The sequence below is a fragment of the Lasioglossum baleicum genome, chromosome 12 (assembly GCF_051020765.1).
Source record: "Lasioglossum baleicum chromosome 12, iyLasBale1, whole genome shotgun sequence".
Classification (NCBI taxonomy): domain Eukaryota; kingdom Metazoa; phylum Arthropoda; class Insecta; order Hymenoptera; family Halictidae; genus Lasioglossum; species Lasioglossum baleicum.
Genome location: NC_134940.1, coordinates 12,088,352 through 12,104,488, shown reverse-complemented (window position 1 = coordinate 12,104,488; position 16,137 = coordinate 12,088,352). Strand labels below are relative to the sequence as shown.

At 43.8% G+C, this 16,137-nt stretch overlaps 3 protein-coding genes across 4 annotated transcripts in view; 2 read left to right on the top strand and 1 right to left on the bottom strand.

The window, feature by feature from the left end:
• Positions 1-25: 25 nt before the first annotated feature.
• On the bottom strand, positions 26-4,726 carry Nrk (Neurospecific receptor kinase). Its single transcript, XM_076435973.1, has 6 exons — positions 4,142-4,726; positions 3,866-4,056; positions 3,403-3,664; positions 3,094-3,336; positions 2,828-3,015; positions 26-2,666 (listed from the first exon to the last, which is right to left on the bottom strand). Exons 1-6 carry the CDS (start codon positions 4,203-4,205, stop codon positions 1,665-1,667), a joined length of 1,950 nt encoding a protein of 649 aa, XP_076292088.1. The 5' UTR covers positions 4,206-4,726; the 3' UTR covers positions 26-1,664.
• Positions 4,611-7,308, top strand: LOC143214664 (replication factor C subunit 4). 2 transcript variants are annotated; one of them, XM_076435983.1, is made up of 7 exons: positions 4,611-5,168; positions 5,493-5,768; positions 6,167-6,560; positions 6,642-6,755; positions 6,837-6,920; positions 6,995-7,077; positions 7,164-7,308. In XM_076435983.1, exons 1-7 carry the CDS (start codon positions 5,059-5,061, stop codon positions 7,216-7,218), a joined length of 1,116 nt encoding a protein of 371 aa, XP_076292098.1. In that variant the 5' UTR covers positions 4,611-5,058; the 3' UTR covers positions 7,219-7,308. The 2 variants fall into 2 exon arrangements, with proteins under 2 accessions (XP_076292098.1, XP_076292097.1); XM_076435982.1 differs by having other exon boundaries at positions 7,161-7,300.
• Positions 7,309-9,198: 1,890 nt separating this feature from the next.
• Positions 9,199-16,137, top strand: part of P120ctn (adherens junction protein p120) — a 50,143-nt gene continuing 43,204 nt past the window's right edge. Inside the window, exon 1 of the mRNA XM_076435960.1 lies at positions 9,199-9,261. The gene's annotated coding sequence lies outside the window, so the exon portion shown is untranslated. The remainder of the gene's footprint in view (positions 9,262-16,137) is intronic.

Below are 16,137 nucleotides of genomic sequence, written 5' to 3'. Positions count from 1 at the left end.
TTTGTTGTTCTTTTATATATATATATATATATATATATATATATATTTATAATATATATCTATAGGAAAGTCTGTCTGCCAACATAGCGTATGTCTCTTAAGATATTCCAGTTCTGTAGAAGTAAGGAAATACAGCAAATGCATTCGTTAATACATATAATTACGCGTATAAATATATAGGTATAGGTGTACAGTCATGATTAAGTCAAACGAAAGGTGAAGCTCCACGTTTTTATAAAACAACTAATTTAAAAAAAATAATTACTAACTATATACTTATACAGTTTAAAGTTATCTTTAAAAAATGCATCATCAGTCTTCAAGTTTCTAATCGTGAGAGTAACAAGGTAGTAAAATTTGTAAAAATATAATATAAAGTCTCATTCTTCGTGATTCGAGAAACATCAGTGACAATTTTGTTCATGAATACAACAAAACTGATGGCTTGCTGATATCAACTATAAATAAACGATTGTTTTGTTTTTTTTTAAAGATCGACAGTTTGCTTATTACTTACATAAGAAACATTGTATCTATCGGTACTACATCACAACAGAGAAATTTTTATCTCAGTATGTTTCATCATCAATGTTCTTACTGGCAGTATGTGTAATATTGTTTGTAAAATTCGTTGACGGAATGCGTGAAATCACAATAGATTGTAACGTAATACAAACGTTCGTGTAAAATCACTATAAAACAGTCTGGACCCGTGTACAAATAAATTACGGATAAATATAAATTAATTCTTACTTTTCATTCGCTCGGGAATGTGGTCTAAAAATAATTTTAGATAAAGACTCTCATAAAAGTCTTTAATGTAAAGAAGAAAAATTATTCTAAAAATAGAGGCTCGATGTAACGTACGTATTTACAAGCAAAGAATAAAATAAAAGAAAATACACAAACGCATTTGCCCTTGCTTCACGCGAATGCTCAATGTCGCAAACACAATGGCTACTAATATAAAAAACGCTTCTTATAAACATTTCAGTCAGTTCGTTCGACGAGGCTACGCAACAAACATAACAAAGGCAGATACGCGCAACACGTAGGTACGATTTACCACTCACTTACTGTTACCTTTTGCATACATACATATATCTGTGGTTGTCAGGAAGAACGCCCCATGTCACATACTTTCATTTTCGAGATATTGCCGTTTAAAGTTTTGATCACTAATGCTTTGACATAGGACATCGGTTAAATTGCATTATTGTTTTGAGGCTTTTGAATTTGTTTTGCATGCATGATTGTAATGCATGAACTCCAATTTTTTGAAATTGTGACATGCGGCATTTTCCCTTGCAACCAAAGATATATCACTTATCCGCTAGAGTTCTCTTAGATCACGAGCTTCCATTTAGTACAAATTATGGTAAACCTGTGAAACAGCTACCTACCTCAGATGATTTTCGTATATGTTGTAGAAATTGATATTTTGAACAACTTTTTCCTTTGCACATTAGACGCGGAAGTATAAACAGAATTCACTGTAGCGGTGCCGACAGTTTTTCGCGAATATCTCGGAAACTAATCGAGACTGCCACTATCATGCGAAGGAGAAGGTTGTTCAAAACGTTCAGATTGACAACATATCCAAAAATAATCGAAATAGAAGGGTAGGTGGTTGTTCCGCAGGTTCGCCGAAATTATAATCAGGTTCAAACATGAATACGAAGTGGCACGCTGTCCGACTTGTTCTCCGCCTCTAGATTGTGTTTAATGGTGTCAAGCGTGTTGTAAATGGTTCTGAACGCTGGCCGGTCCGACGGTCTCCTATTCCAGCAGAGTTTCATCAAATCATAGATCGCGGTGGGCGTATTCTCCGGGCATTGGAGGACGTTGCCCTCCTTAATGTACTTTACAACTTCCTCGTGGGTCATCCCATAGTAAGGCTGAAGAGCGAAACTGAATATCTCCCACAGGCACACCGCGAACGCCCACACGTCGGACTCGACGGTGTACTTGTTGTACAGAATGCTCTCTAGAGGCATCCATCTGACGGGTATCGCGTCTTGCTCGTCCCCCTTATAGTAGTCCTGTAAATAAATCTTCTGCGACAGCCCGAAGTCCGCGATCTTCACGATCATTTGGTCGTTGATCAAACAGTTGCGGGTGGCCAGGTCCCGGTGGACGAACTTCCGGTCGGACAGGTACACCATGCCGGAAGCCACCTGCAGCGCGATGTTGATCAGATCCATGTGCGACAACCGCGAGTCTGTGAAATGCTCGTCCCTCTCCAAACTCCGGATAATGTAATTTCCGGGCGAGCATGATCGCAGGAACTCGTTCAGGTCGCCGCGGCCCATGTACTCGAACAGCAAACACATAGGCCGACCTAACGCGCAAACGCCCAGCAATTTCACTATATTAGGGTGATCGAATTCGGCCAGGAGACAAGCCTCGCGCTCGAAGTCCTTCAGCAAGTCCTCCGACGCCTCGTCCTTCAGCATCTTCACGGCGACGTTCGTGAATTCCTCGCCAGGGACCAGACCAGGTGCCTTTGCCTGGAATACTCGGCCGAAAGCACCTTGCCCTAAGTCTCGCTCGTAGATCACGTTGTTCCGTGGGAACTCTAACTTCTCTAGCTTTGGATTCAGCTGGGCGCTAGTCTTGTGGTAGGCATTGTTGCTCGGCAGCTTGTCCAGGTCGATGGTTACATACTAGAAATTATGTATTGTTATAGATTGTAACAGGAGGTGTGAAAAAGCCCGAAAATGTTGTGATTATTAAGTCCAGGCTCGGCAATATTTTTCTGGACAAATTTGTATGCACAAATTTGAAATTTTCTATGACTTGCAAAAATTGTGTATGTTTAGTGTACCTGATTATTTGTTGGGTTGTACCCCTGATGTCGTTTGTGGATTCTGTGACTTAAAACAATCGAAAACACGGTTCCAGCTATAATTACAAATCCCAATGCGGACAGTATTAGTATGAACATTGGGGTAAACAGTGTACCCATTGTTAAGTCTTTCGGGTCGACTTCCAGTACTTTACTCGTTACATTATCTAAATTTAGGAAAAGAAAAGAAACCCATTAGTATATAATAATTTAAGCAGACGTTTCGTTATGTATCGATGGCATACCGCATATAGGAATATCACAATGTTGCCACCGTATCGAGGAATTCGTGGTGAAGCACCACGGCATTGGTTCGTCTCCGCCAGCATTTCTACAGTAGCTCTCGCCGTCACGGATTTGTGGGAATACATCTGGCGGTCTGTCATGGTTATGGGGTGTTTGTACACGCCATGCCTGACAGTCTAAGCCGGTCTTCGTCTTATTCATTTTACCCATATAAAATCTACCGTTGCCTTTGACACAGTCATCTGAAACGATAAACGATTAAGAGACTGCGCGTTTCGTATCGAAAAAAGATGCGGAATCTGCATTACATGTAACAAGCTCTTCGTTCATATCAGTCAAATGAATGTGCGAACAAGTCACTTTGCCTTTGACTATCTTCGGCAGAGATTTGCATTCTGGAAGGGTGAAATGTCCCCTCGATCTGATGTACATATTCCTCTGTTTGTTGTCCTCTATCATCGCCCAGTCGTTGAAGCAGAACTGATGGCGCACTGCCATGCAGTCCTCGTAACATAATGGCAGACCAACTGAGTTGTGGCATTGTGGAAAGGCATACATGCACAGCATTTTCTGAAATAATAAAAACGAAATGGTGAAATAAAGTTCTTATCAAAAGTCTCCTGAGAAGAGACACAGTACTATAGGGACACAAAGGGGAACAAAGATCAACAACGATATACCTGAAGTAGTATGTAGTGATAATCTTCTTAGTAAGTTTCTTTGTGAATTCTCTCTAATTATAAGTATCTACGAGACATGGGTACTACATACCTCTGCAGCGGAACGACATGGTCCATGGAGCTTCTGTATCAGCTCTTCCCATAAATTGGTGGTAATCTGTTCGTTCAGCAGCTTTTCAGGGTTGTTGTTAGATTCGTTCACCCATACCTTTCCGATACCAGCTAGATACTTCTTACAGATCTTCCCACTATAAGGGATGCAGTAACCATCGGACTCAGGTTCTGCAAAAAAACAAACACAAACAGAAAATTCTCTCTCTCTCCCTCTCACACATTCAATGTCACCTTATAATACTTAAATACGTACTGGTTTGAGCGGAACTGAAATGCAAAATGATTGCTATCAGAGAAAAGATCCAGAACACCATCATTTAAACGTGTTGCGTCGCGGTAAGGCTGAGAAGAAACTATCACATGTTTAATGCGAAAGATCGCTGCATGAGAAAGCACACCAGAGCACTGATGCCCTGAATTGCCTTAATTGACATTGAATTGCATGAGATCCGTGGCGTGATCGGAGTATCTTTTGACGCAGAGCCAATTGTTACGCTCCATCCTACGCGAACGTGCACGCGTAGTCCTGTTCGATGATCGCTGAATGAATATTACAATTATCGATTGTAATTTTTCAAACTGTTTTCGACGGGGCCCAGTACGATAATTCAACCAAAATAATGTGGACAGAGGGGTAACTACGTTTCAAGCACGCACGTCCTTGCACAACATGAACGAACCGAGTCCTAAGCGAAATCCTTCGTCCTTATCAGGCGTACGATAAACCCGTGATACACGGCCGAGCATTCCGTTTTATTTACAATGCCGACCCGTGAAGGACAAACGGCGAATTTGCTCGTTTTGTAACGAGCCTGAGTGGTTGCTAATCTAAGGGAAATTTGGAACTAGGCTAAGGAGCGCGATGGACTCGATGGACTCATGTATTCGACGTTTAATTAAATTTCAATATATATATCTACAGATATTTATGATTAATCTCTGTTTAATGTTATTTCGACGCATTTCGACGAGAACATGTAGGAATTTTCGAGGCATAGTGCAATTCATAGAAACCGTGGGGTTCATGGGGTCTTACTGTGTTTCATTTGCGATATTGGCGCGAGTGCGTTGAGAGGGAAAATGCGCGGGAACGGATTCCTGCCTGTTAATTGAATTTTGGCTTTAGTTAACCGTTTGGAGCGGTTCCAGAGTTTTGGAATTTACGGAAGCATGCACGCTTTTTTGAAAACTGGAAAATTAGGACCGGGAGAATCGAGAAAGCCTTCGACTTCCCGTGCGAAAGAGGAACGCGGCCCGGCGCCGCCATGGGTCGAGAAATAGTGAGCATCTAACCTCAATTCAAAACTACACGTTAACCATCGAACAGCAGACCATTTTTACAATTCATACAATGCTTTATTTATCAATTTGTTTAAAACATATTTTTAGAGTACTTCTTGTAGACGCGCAGTCTTTTTATTGGCTCCAATGTAAAAGATATTCATTCAATTTAATCGCTAAGTAGCAACTGATATTCATATTTTTGGTCATAATAGATCCAGATTCTGCCGTCGGGGGGTTAATGAATTACAATTTATATGAAACGCGTATTCTTGTGATTTCATTCGGGATACGGAGATTTAAAGATTTTTCTATTTCCTCAGCCGACCCAGAACCGTCGAAGACGTGGTCGAACAAGGCGAGGTAGTCGAAGTATTGAAACAATGTATGAAAGGCAGCGATTTTCCAAATCTGCTGTTTTATGGACCACCCGGTACTGGTAAAACCAGTACTATACTGGCCGCAGCCAGACAACTATTCGGCAGTTTGTATAAAGAGAGAATATTGGAATTAAATGCCTCTGATGAAAGAGGTATCCAAGTTGTGAGGGACAAGATCAAGACCTTTGCTCAGCTCACCGCTGGCGGTATGAGGAACGAGTAAGTTCGCATTTGCATTACAGTAGCATTACAGATCCAACAGATCTAGAAAGCCAATGATGCTTAGTAAAAGGTTTGAGAATCACTTTAGAGCTAAGCAGATAGACTGCTTAAGAATATGGTTGTTATCAGGAGTTATAATGAAGTGTTTAGCAACTCTTATTGCCAACTGAACAGTAAAATGCTGTGAGCAGACTATTCCAGAAGTATTGTGAAGTATTAAGATTTTTGGCCCGGCTCTGAAAGCAGACAAATGAATTGTATTTCCTATTCTTTAGCAGTCTACTGCGGTGTTTATGTGATTTCTATGAGAACGGCACAATCTGAGGCAATCAAAGCTTCTTTTCAAAGTATAGAATAGATAGAGCATTTTGTTACAGTAATATTCTTTTTTTCAGTGGGAGAACATGTCCACCTTTTAAAATTATTATCCTGGATGAAGCAGATAGTATGACTGGTGCAGCACAGGCTGCGCTTCGTCGCACTATGGAGAAAGAATCTCATAGTACACGTTTCTGTTTGATTTGTAATTATGTCTCGAGAATCATAGAACCATTGACTTCGCGTTGTACAAAGTTTAGATTCAAGCCGCTTGGAGAAGACAAGATTATCGAGAGATTAGAGTATATTTGTAAAGAGGAGGATCTGAAGGCAGAGAAGGCTGTTTTATTGAAAATTGTAGAAGCTTCGGGGGGCGATTTGAGACGTGCCATAACGTGTTTGCAGTCTATTACGAGATTAAAGGGGAAAGGCGTTGAAATCACTATCGATGATGTCCTCGAAATTATCGGGGTAATTTGTCGTCTTTTCTACGAGCCGTTTATTAGTTGTATTGTCCGTATTTTAATGCAATACCATCTAAAAAAATTATAGATTGTCCCTGATAAATGGCTGGACGAATTGCTAGAGGTGTGTAAAACGAAGGATTATAGCAAGGCTGAAGCTTTCGTCGACAATTTTATGTTGGAAGCATATGCCACTTCACAAGTGAGTACTCTAATTGTACAGTAACGCTTGTACATTGTTCATTGATTACTCTATTTCATGCTCCAATTATTTCTTTTTCAGGTAATTGAGCAATTGAGCGAAAGAATTATATATTCCAACGAATTAACGGATAAACAGAAAGCTTTGATAGCCGATAGACTAGGAGTAAGGGACTTTAAATTTCGCAGTAGAACTATATTTATTTCGATCTCTATTATTAATTAATTCTGTTTTTATAGGAATGTAACTATAGGTTGTTGGACGGTGGAAGCGAGTACATACAATTCATAAATCTCTGTTGCGGCATCATAAAGGCTTACGAGTTAATATAAGGATTAAGTTACTTAATATTACATATTGTTATATTCTTTTTTATAGTAATAAATATTTATTCTTTTTTTATAGCAGATTGTTTAGTGAAGTTGATGGAAAGCGGTTTGCCTTGCAGCGAATTCTGAGGTAATATTTGTTAAGGGTGCGAAGTAAATATTTAACAAATGTTACTGTTTGAAAAATGAATTGTGCTGCCATCTTGTTAAACAATGGTGAAACTTGTGAACTAATTGCTTGAGCGTTTCACCGTAGATGGCTCCATAAGTATCATTTAGTGGGAGAACCAAACGAAGTACTGAGACTCTGACGCCATCTAGTGATATTAATCGGCAAGTAGCTTGGTCGTTTTTTGGTAGATGGCGCTCAAACAACGTTGACTATTTTTACTTAGTTTACCGTATCGAATATAGACCACTCGCTGTTGCACGTATTTCCAACGTTGCCCCAGCAATTCTATTTCGTTATTACATCGGGTGATAAATTTTCAATTGTTTCAACGAGAATGAACCAGGATACCCTAATAACTAGGGAACGTACATTAAAAAGATTAAAAATTTCGAATATCCCGCGCGTGGAGCAGTCAGTATTAACACCCACCGCAAGGTGGCGACGGTATCCAGTCACCAGAAAGCTACACGGCCCTGTTCCCGGCGGGATCGCCTAGGGACACCGGTCTAGGGACAAATGCGGCCCATTCAGAAGCATCTGTGTGAGGACGCCGCCGTTTGAGAGCCGCTGGGATCGGCGTGTAGGGGCGTCGTTGCTGCGTGCAATGTGTATCGTGTAGGCGTTGGCGAGGAGGAGACAAGTACGGGGATGTGTCCGTAAAAAAGCTGCGGTTTCTGCGTACTCTGCCGCACGTGCCCGCTCGAAATCGTGTTCCGGGAGTCCGCGTTAGTCCCGAGGGGATCGTCGTGGAGTTTGTTTGATCGCGCGCGGGCCCCGCTGGCTGTCCGGTGGAACGGCCGCCCGTAACACAAAATCCACGGGTGCCGAGAGAAAGAGCGAGAGAGTGAGAGAGAGAGGAACGGAAAGAGAGGAGAGAGAGAAAAAAAGAAGAAGAACAAGACGAAGAGTAGAAGGTTGGTGTGCGGTCGGTGTTGGTTCGTTTTCTGGTCGGTGCGGCCACGTATCGTGCGTGTGTATCTCGGCCGGCCTTGTCACGGGGACGTTGCTCTGTCATCTCTCGTGGGGGAAAAACTCGCCTCGAGACGGGGAGCGGAAAGTGCGAAGCGCACGGTGTGCGCGCGTGCACCGAGAGGAAAGACGCCTGTACCAGGATGCCAGGAGGTCTCGATCGCGGGCCTATTGAGACGGTCAGTGTTACACGCGCGAGTTAATTCCGTGCCGCGTGAACCCGGAGCCGTATCGGCTCTCGCACTCTCCTCGAAGGACACAACAGGGAGGATAGACGAAGGGAAGGGAGCGAGTGAGAACAGAAGAGAAACAGTGCAAGAGAGATAAAGAGCGATAGAGAGAGGGAGAGGAGAAGAGAGCGGTTTGTGTTAGGAGATGTTCGGGATCTCGGAGCGAGATCCTTGTGCGGGAGGATTCGGCAATCAACGGCTACGGTCGAGCGTATTGTCGCAGCTCGGACGGCTGAGCGTACGAGGCGCACGCTTCTGCTCTCGCTACTAGCCATAGTAGCAGTCCGCGTACGCCCGTGTCCCTGTGTCCTCAGTGCTTCAAAGCGGAGAAGAAACGATTCGAGAGCGGATTCGTCGAGCGCGTCGCCGTTGCTGCCTCTGCGTGTGACTCAGGCGTGTGTGTGACAAAGGACAACGTCACGGGACCGACCGGGGAGATATTTTTCCTCCAGTCGCGGCTGTCTCCGTTGCTCTCTCGCGCTCCGGCTCTCGCTCTCAGTCTCGCGTTCCGCGTCAGGGGCTCGATGATAGTGGCGCGGTTGACAGTGCGACTGCTCTGTCGGCGTGGATTTCACGGAACGGTCGTCGCGTCGAAACGCGCGTGCAGACCCAGCGTTTTTGGATGGTTAACCGCGGGAACAACAACAACGTCGTCGTCGGACTGGCACTGATTTACTATCCAGGGATACTACGTCGTCGTCGTCGTCGTCCATCATCGTTCACTGTCGTCGGCCACACCGCGTCGCGCGTCAACGCTCCGAGGAATGTGACGGGCGACTCCCGGCGTGGGAAATATCGTAGAAAAGGTAAGAGATACGGAACGTAGAGTGTTTATAGAACAGCCAACGCTTGACTATTGCCTCACGTCCTATCGACTCCGCGAGACGATGCAAACTGTCACTGGCGACCGGCGTCCGCTTAACGGTACCCGTTTTCTAACCTGCAAACCAGATGCATCGGCCCCCGCTCGTAAATAGCCGCGGTTGTACGCCGGATAGTATCGGAAACCGTAAATAGCCGAGCACGCGATCGAACCGACACGGTTTTTAACCTATTAACGCCCCGTTGCAATGTCTCATCGACACTTGCCGTCTTGGCGGCGACATCTTTCAATGAAAGAACCTGAGGGTACTTGCACTCAACCCTGGCGAAGGCCGGGTCCGTTTTGACCCGTCTTCGGGCATTGTCAATTGTATCCGATCTGGTGACAAATACTGTGCACGGCGTGTCCACTGTTTACAGTTTTAGGCTTTGCTAACCCTGCATTTGCCATGGTGGCGTCAAGGTTATGAAGGATGCGGAGGGTGGGGCAATAACTTTGTACATTGTAGAATATCTTTATTGTTTACAAGGATATGAAGGAATATGAGATGGAGGATGATTCGAACACTAGCGAAGGCTGGGTCTATTCGGACCCATCTGTAGATATTGTCGATTGTATACGAACGTGATCTGTTGACGGATACTATGTAAATTATAGTTTTATGGTTTGAGTATTGTGGGTCTAAATGGATCCAGCATTCGACACGGTAGCATCAAGGTTATTTATGATATAGAGGTTAGGATAATAACTTTGTCCTTTGTGGATATACAGTTGACAGAAAGGAGGGTCAAGAAGGACCCAGGGTTACAATCTTTCGTTCAGCAACATTTTTTAAGTAGAAGAATGGGAAACGCGCGAATATTAATCCACGATTTCAAACCACTGTCGATAGGTGTATCAAAAGTGTAAATACATCGATCGTCGATAGTTCTTCGCGGCAACGATCTATCGTGCACTTGAACTAGCCGGTGTCCGAGATCACATTTGAACGGGTCGGTGTTTATTATCGAGACATACCGTTACATCACATCAAGTCGCTTTAAAACTGCTGTCTGAAGTGGAGTAACAGTTTGACAGAGGTCTCGAACTACAAGAGGGAGAGAGGGAGAGAGAGAGAGAGAGGGTGGATCGATCGTGCCGCTTCGATTTCCACAGACGTAGAATTCGTATTACGGTCTTCGCAATATCGATCGCTCGTAGAACGCGCGAATGGTCAATAATTAAGTAGGGTTTGAATTATAACCGCGGGGAGCCCAGATTACAGAGAAGGGAATGTAGAATTGTCTTTATGGATCGTTCGCGAATTACGCGAGTATCGGTGACGCTGATCGATAGGGAGCTTCGATATGCATAACCTATTGACAGCTGGCGGGATATGCAGATAGTATCTCGCGAGTTTCCCTCGTAATTACATCGAACTCGGCCAGCGGGCTGCGGACAATGGATAAGTTTGAAAAATCTCAGCCGCTCTGGCGCACTTGTTATCCGCGGTACAATGACATTTGTCGTGCAGTCGTTGTCGAGCTTTGTTTTTGTTTTGGAACGTACACGACATCCGACGCCACTGCGCGTCCCTTGCACGCTTGCCAACATAATTCAAAGCGCACGACTGCGGATCAATGACATGAAATTCGAAAAATTAACCGGCGTTTTTCGGCCAAATAAACAAACCCGTACGACACGATCGGAGAACTCGCACGCGTGTTCCAGTTACGGGAATCGATACGTCTCGGCGGATTTATCGTACGGGACAGCTACGATGTTTAATTATCGAAGATATATCGATTTGCGGAAACGGCGCGAAATAACGTTACACTTCGAATTCGAAATGGCGTAGCGCCGATAAGGGGATCGTTTGAAATGAAAACGACGGGGACGTAACAGGATGATGAAACTGGAACAATGTTGAGATATCGTTCGTCTATAAATAATCCGTTTATGTATGTATATTAGGAAGGAATATGTAATTGAAAAACAGCAGATAATAACGCGTCCGCGAGCAGCGTCACATATATGTATGACGAACACCATTTTTTGAATTCTCAAGTCGATATTTATAATTCCAACGCGTAATATACAGAGAACTTTTGAGAATATCTTTTTTCATTTTTATAGTAGGGTACTATACTATAGAGTCTAATTATTGTTGAAATAAGTTTACGCATTTTTGTGTCACCGTTATTCGTTTAACATTTTCCATTGGGAGGGTATTACAATCTTGATGGAATTCGCGAGGAACCTTATGAATTTCAGGGTTTCGCGGAATGCAAAAATCCCGGTGCCCTAATGCGTTAATGTGGCTGGTAATTTCGTGAGCGGATGAGTTTCGAGCAGTTGATAATTAGTATACGTAGACAGGGGGAGGGGGCCAAAACTGCGGTAATAAGAAAACTCATAACGGGAGCTTATGGAACGAGGTGTACCGAGTCGTTCGTTCGTTGCAAGGTTGCACTCAGGATGCATCTCGCCACGGCCCGACACTCCGCGTCGCTGTTCGTATTCGCCGAGAGATAAGGAGAGCAACTTATGCCATTCTCCGGAATATGGATGTGCCAGACTCCGCGGCTACTTCTCGCTGCGGGACAAAGTTAACAAATAACAGTCGACCGGCCAAACTACTCGACCGTGGAAACAACAATAAAAATAAAAACTGAGGGAACGCGTATTCATTTCCTGTACCATGGATTAAGCACCGTCCTACCCTACTTAAATAATGTATAAACATTCTGAAAGGGTTGCTGCTCAGGGTGGACGTTAGGGTGTATTAACAAATGATGGCCTAGACTGAGCTAGTCGGGATGAACAACAGTGGCAATTTAGAAAAGTTCCAGCATGAACTACATAGTTTCTGTTGAGAACATTCAGGCCCACCGCTGTAAAATGTGAAAGAATATAATGAGGTAATATTCTAAGAGATCTGGAGTGCATTAACAAATGATGCTCTAGGATCAGCTAGTAATTTTTATTTTGTATAAAAATTGCAGTCTACCTTTAACGAATCATCATAAGGTTCTCTTCCATAATGAACCAGTCTCCAAAAGCAAATGGACACTCTTTGGTCCGGATGAAGCTGTAGAAACAGAAAAGATAATTTCGAAGTCGATTACGATTGAACGCGGCAGTCAGAGGTTTCCCTGGCTTTGAGTCGCGGATTTGCCGGTGCCGGTAGCAAAAGAGGATAATCTTTCAGCTACTGAGGACATTGAGAAACCACAAGCTCGCTTGCTCGAGGATTCGTTCCCATTTTCCTAAGCAATCACGCGACGAGATGCAGTTTCGAATGGTTCTGGTAACATTCGTCTTTCCGTTGCGCAACGAGAAATCTCGAACAGTAAGAATCATTTCGAGCGAACTTAGGTCAAACGACTCGTTTTCATTGTATCTTATCTGTTGGTTGTAATTCATGATAGCGACGGACCGGGGGCTGGTAATCTTTCGCAGCGAAATGTTCAATAGCAATCGAAAGACATGAATACTGTTCCACCGGAAGTGCCAGAAATTTTTTAACTGACAAGAAGACACATCGATCAATCTATTTAATAATTCTCCGCTAGTTTCGGAGTAATTCAAGGCTCCAAATGTTAGGGGGCAGTTCCATCCCCCAAAATCTGAAAACTGGTCCACAAAAATATATATTTTCGGGAAAACTATAGATGCACTTTATTAGGCGATTTAGGTGAAATGGCAGCCGTTAAACGTTGAGAATCGGTCCGCAGCGAGTTCTCGCGTCGCGTATCATTAGTTTTGATCGTCGAAAATGGAGTCGGCCCATGCGAAAATGTAACTAGGACTTCCCAGTAATCACGCGCGTCTCGTTCCCGGTTTCGCTGCAAAGCGGGGCAAAACGGCCGACAATGCTTTCCAATAACAAAACACGGGGACTAAGAGCTGATTCACAGCGGCGATTTTTCATTCAGCCGACAATCGTAATCCTTTTCATTCCGCGAGCGGTTTCTCTGTTCCGTTTACCGTCACCCGGTTTTCACATGTTTTCCACGCAACAGTATAATCGCCGGTGTGAAATCTCCGCGATCATTGTTCCATACTCTCTCCCCTCGAATCGCTGCTCCGGCCCTCGTTGGCCACCGTGGTCTTCTTTCGGTTAATCATTTGCAAAAATTTAGCTGTTTCAAGTGTTCATTTCCAGTGAATTATTCAAGTTTTCAATCATATTTTCCTGGGTAAAATGTCTGACTTGTCCACTACCCCTTTATCCCAATTACTTCTGAGGTTACTGGGTTTTGAAAATTTAAAAAAATTCTTGAAGCCTCGAGAATAACTCCAATAATTTTTATCGCTGCAACTTGCCCTAATTTTTTATGTCTTGTTATTAATACAGACTATTTTTATTGTCCATAAAAGCCCGCAGGCAATTAATGGCGGATATTGCAAATAATTAAGTTTCTAGCCGACCGTATTGGCTCCCGGCGACTTTCTGACGAAAGAGGTCGCACCGGAACCACCGGTGCCGGCCACCGTCGGCCACCGGTGTGCGTCACGCCGTGAGCGGACGCGGGGCGTGGAAAAAGAATGAAAACTGTTCCGCGATCGTTCGACGGGATAAAGTCCATTTAATTCGTGATCGAACGGTCGCGGTTCAACAATGCTTTGAATCGGCATTCGAGCGGCGTGTCCCCTTTGGCCGGCGGCGGCGATGCCGACCTCTGAATAGGACCCGGCCTCCGTTATATTCAGCGTTTCGAGTGACCGAAACGGTGACGACCCGGTGATTGTTCCACCGCGGAAATGACGTTGTCAGTGTCACGTGTCCTCTCGATTCGAGCCCTGGCTCTCGGTTATTAAGTCGCCGGTTCGCTCGGGCGTCTCGCGTTGCGAATTTCGGTCATCGAGGACCCCTCCTCAGGGACTCCAGTAAGTGCCCTTAAAATTTGAACAGTCTACGAGGAAATATTTCAGTCTAGATTCTAGATCAATTGTCAAGAGACCTGAGGATCATTTTGGTCCTCGTGGATACAGTCTAATATGAAGTAGGGGTCGCTGGGGGTCGAAATTAGAGTTTGGATGTCTTGCTGGGATTATTTATCTTATTTTTGTGGAATAAACAATGTTTTGGTATATAAATCACCAAAGATGTCAAATTTATTGGAGCAAGTAGAGATAGGGGTTGATTACTGTCTGAGCGCTTAGTGGAGCTTGCGAAAACGTTAGTTTTTGCAACGAAGACAAGGGAAAAATAGTTACAGAAGGGGGTACATCGGGGCGTCACGTCAGGCTCGGTCGGCTCTCGATTTCGATCTCGACCGAAGCTCAATCGAGGCATTGTTTGGGTGCTCCTTCGGTCACGCTTGATTCCTGGGGTCGATACTGTCTATTGATACTCGGCTGGGCTTCCGGGGTGACGTCTGGACGTTTCCCTGCGGGCTTTATCTGCCCCCACGATGACTCATTGATGCTTAAGTACTTATGTGCCGACTTATTGCTCGTTATTTGGGGGCTTTTTATTGGCGCGGTCAATTACAAGAGAGGAGGACGCCGCCTCTGGGTGCTCCAGGTGGCTGAAGGGTCTTCACGCTTGAAGAATTGGTCTGGGATTATTTTCTTTCTTTTTCTTTCCTTTTTCTTCTCTTCTTGCCGGGAAAAGCCGGCTACGTCAGCTTTATGAGCCGCTTTATTTATTTCCCGGGCAGGTTCTGTAATTTTAGGCGAAACGGTCCTCTTCTTAGTACCGCGGTGTTTTACTTATGATCTGTAGCTGTCTCGATTACTGTAGCTCGTTCTTTATGGTCTTTTTCGTTCGTAACGAGAGTCTCACTTTTTTTTTTACTGTTGTTTCGTAGCTCGTGTTCTTTATTATCGTTAATTTTTCTAGTGAACGTGTAGGATTTTATTTATTATTTATTTATTTTATTATTTCATAGTTCGTCGAAACACGAGGAAAAACATATCGAAAATACATCTTCCTCTCCGTCCTATATTTATGCAACCATTTCCGTTCGAGTGTCAGGGTTCGTCCTGAATACAGGGGATGAATTTAGGGAATGTCGCGAGAGGGTCAGCGTCCGCCATCTTGCTCATCTCTCACGGGAACATTTCCTTTTCGTATTCGAACGTTTATGCCAAGAATTTTCTTGGAATCGATAAAAGCCCGCACGAACCTTATCCAGCAGGTTGCTCGAGGATTACTTAATGAGAGAAGTCGATGCCTAGTGCGCGCTGATTAAACCGTGACCAATAGATCCAACATGCGATCGATAAGTGAAAGATAATTGCCATGGTTATCGGTTGTACTCCATCACCAGATATCAGCGATACAAAATTATGGCGAACCTGAACATTTTCAGAATCTAGAATACACGGGCTACACGAATGATCGCAATGCTATACGTGTAGACATTCTAATGACGCAGCGGTGCGCCGATGCCGATACGCGTATCGTCATCGAATTCCTCTCGCATTACCGTTCCGGTTTTGTTAATCGGCTTCTCGGAAGCCTCGATCATCTTTCTGGAAAAATACCAACGATGTTGAACAATATTTGGCAAATTCTTTGTTGAAGCGTTTAGCTCCGGTACTCTGACATAGCTAATGAATTAATTTAAGCGATGAATTAATTTGTTGCTGACGAATGTTGATTTTTATCAAGACTGGATACGACACGATTTTCTACTTTGAAATTAAATATAAATTTCTAATCATTAATGAAAATATAAATCATCGGGATGTTGAGATTTTAAAGGTGCGAGAACGTTTTAGTGTTTAGAAGCTGATAAAAAAGTTTCGAAACCGGAATGTGGATTTCCTAAAAAAATCCAGGTACCCGTGACCTCGGGTCTCGAGGCAGGGATCGATCGTTCGGCGATTAAATCTCGATCGGCGTCGCAGACGGCGGTACGCCAGC

Excerpts from the sequence above, each read along its gene's own strand:
- Nrk (XM_076435973.1), bottom strand. The coding sequence starts at position 4,205 with ATGATGGTGTTCTGGATCTTTTCTCTGATAGCAATCATTTTGCATTTC. Across the intron at positions 3,665-3,865 it reads CATGTCGTTCCGCTGCAGAG|AAAATGCTGTGCATGTATGC; the intron begins GTATGTAGTACC and ends TTATTATTTCAG. Across the intron at positions 2,667-2,827 it reads ACAACCCAACAAATAATCAG|TATGTAACCATCGACCTGGA; the intron begins GTACACTAAACA and ends CATAATTTCTAG.
- LOC143214664 (XM_076435982.1), top strand. The coding sequence starts at position 5,059 with ATGCACGCTTTTTTGAAAACTGGAAAATTAGGACCGGGAGAATCGAGA. Across the intron at positions 5,769-6,166 it reads GCTGGCGGTATGAGGAACGA|TGGGAGAACATGTCCACCTT; the intron begins GTAAGTTCGCAT and ends TCTTTTTTTCAG. Across the intron at positions 7,078-7,160 it reads GGCATCATAAAGGCTTACGA|CAGATTGTTTAGTGAAGTTG; the intron begins GTTAATATAAGG and ends CTTTTTTTATAG.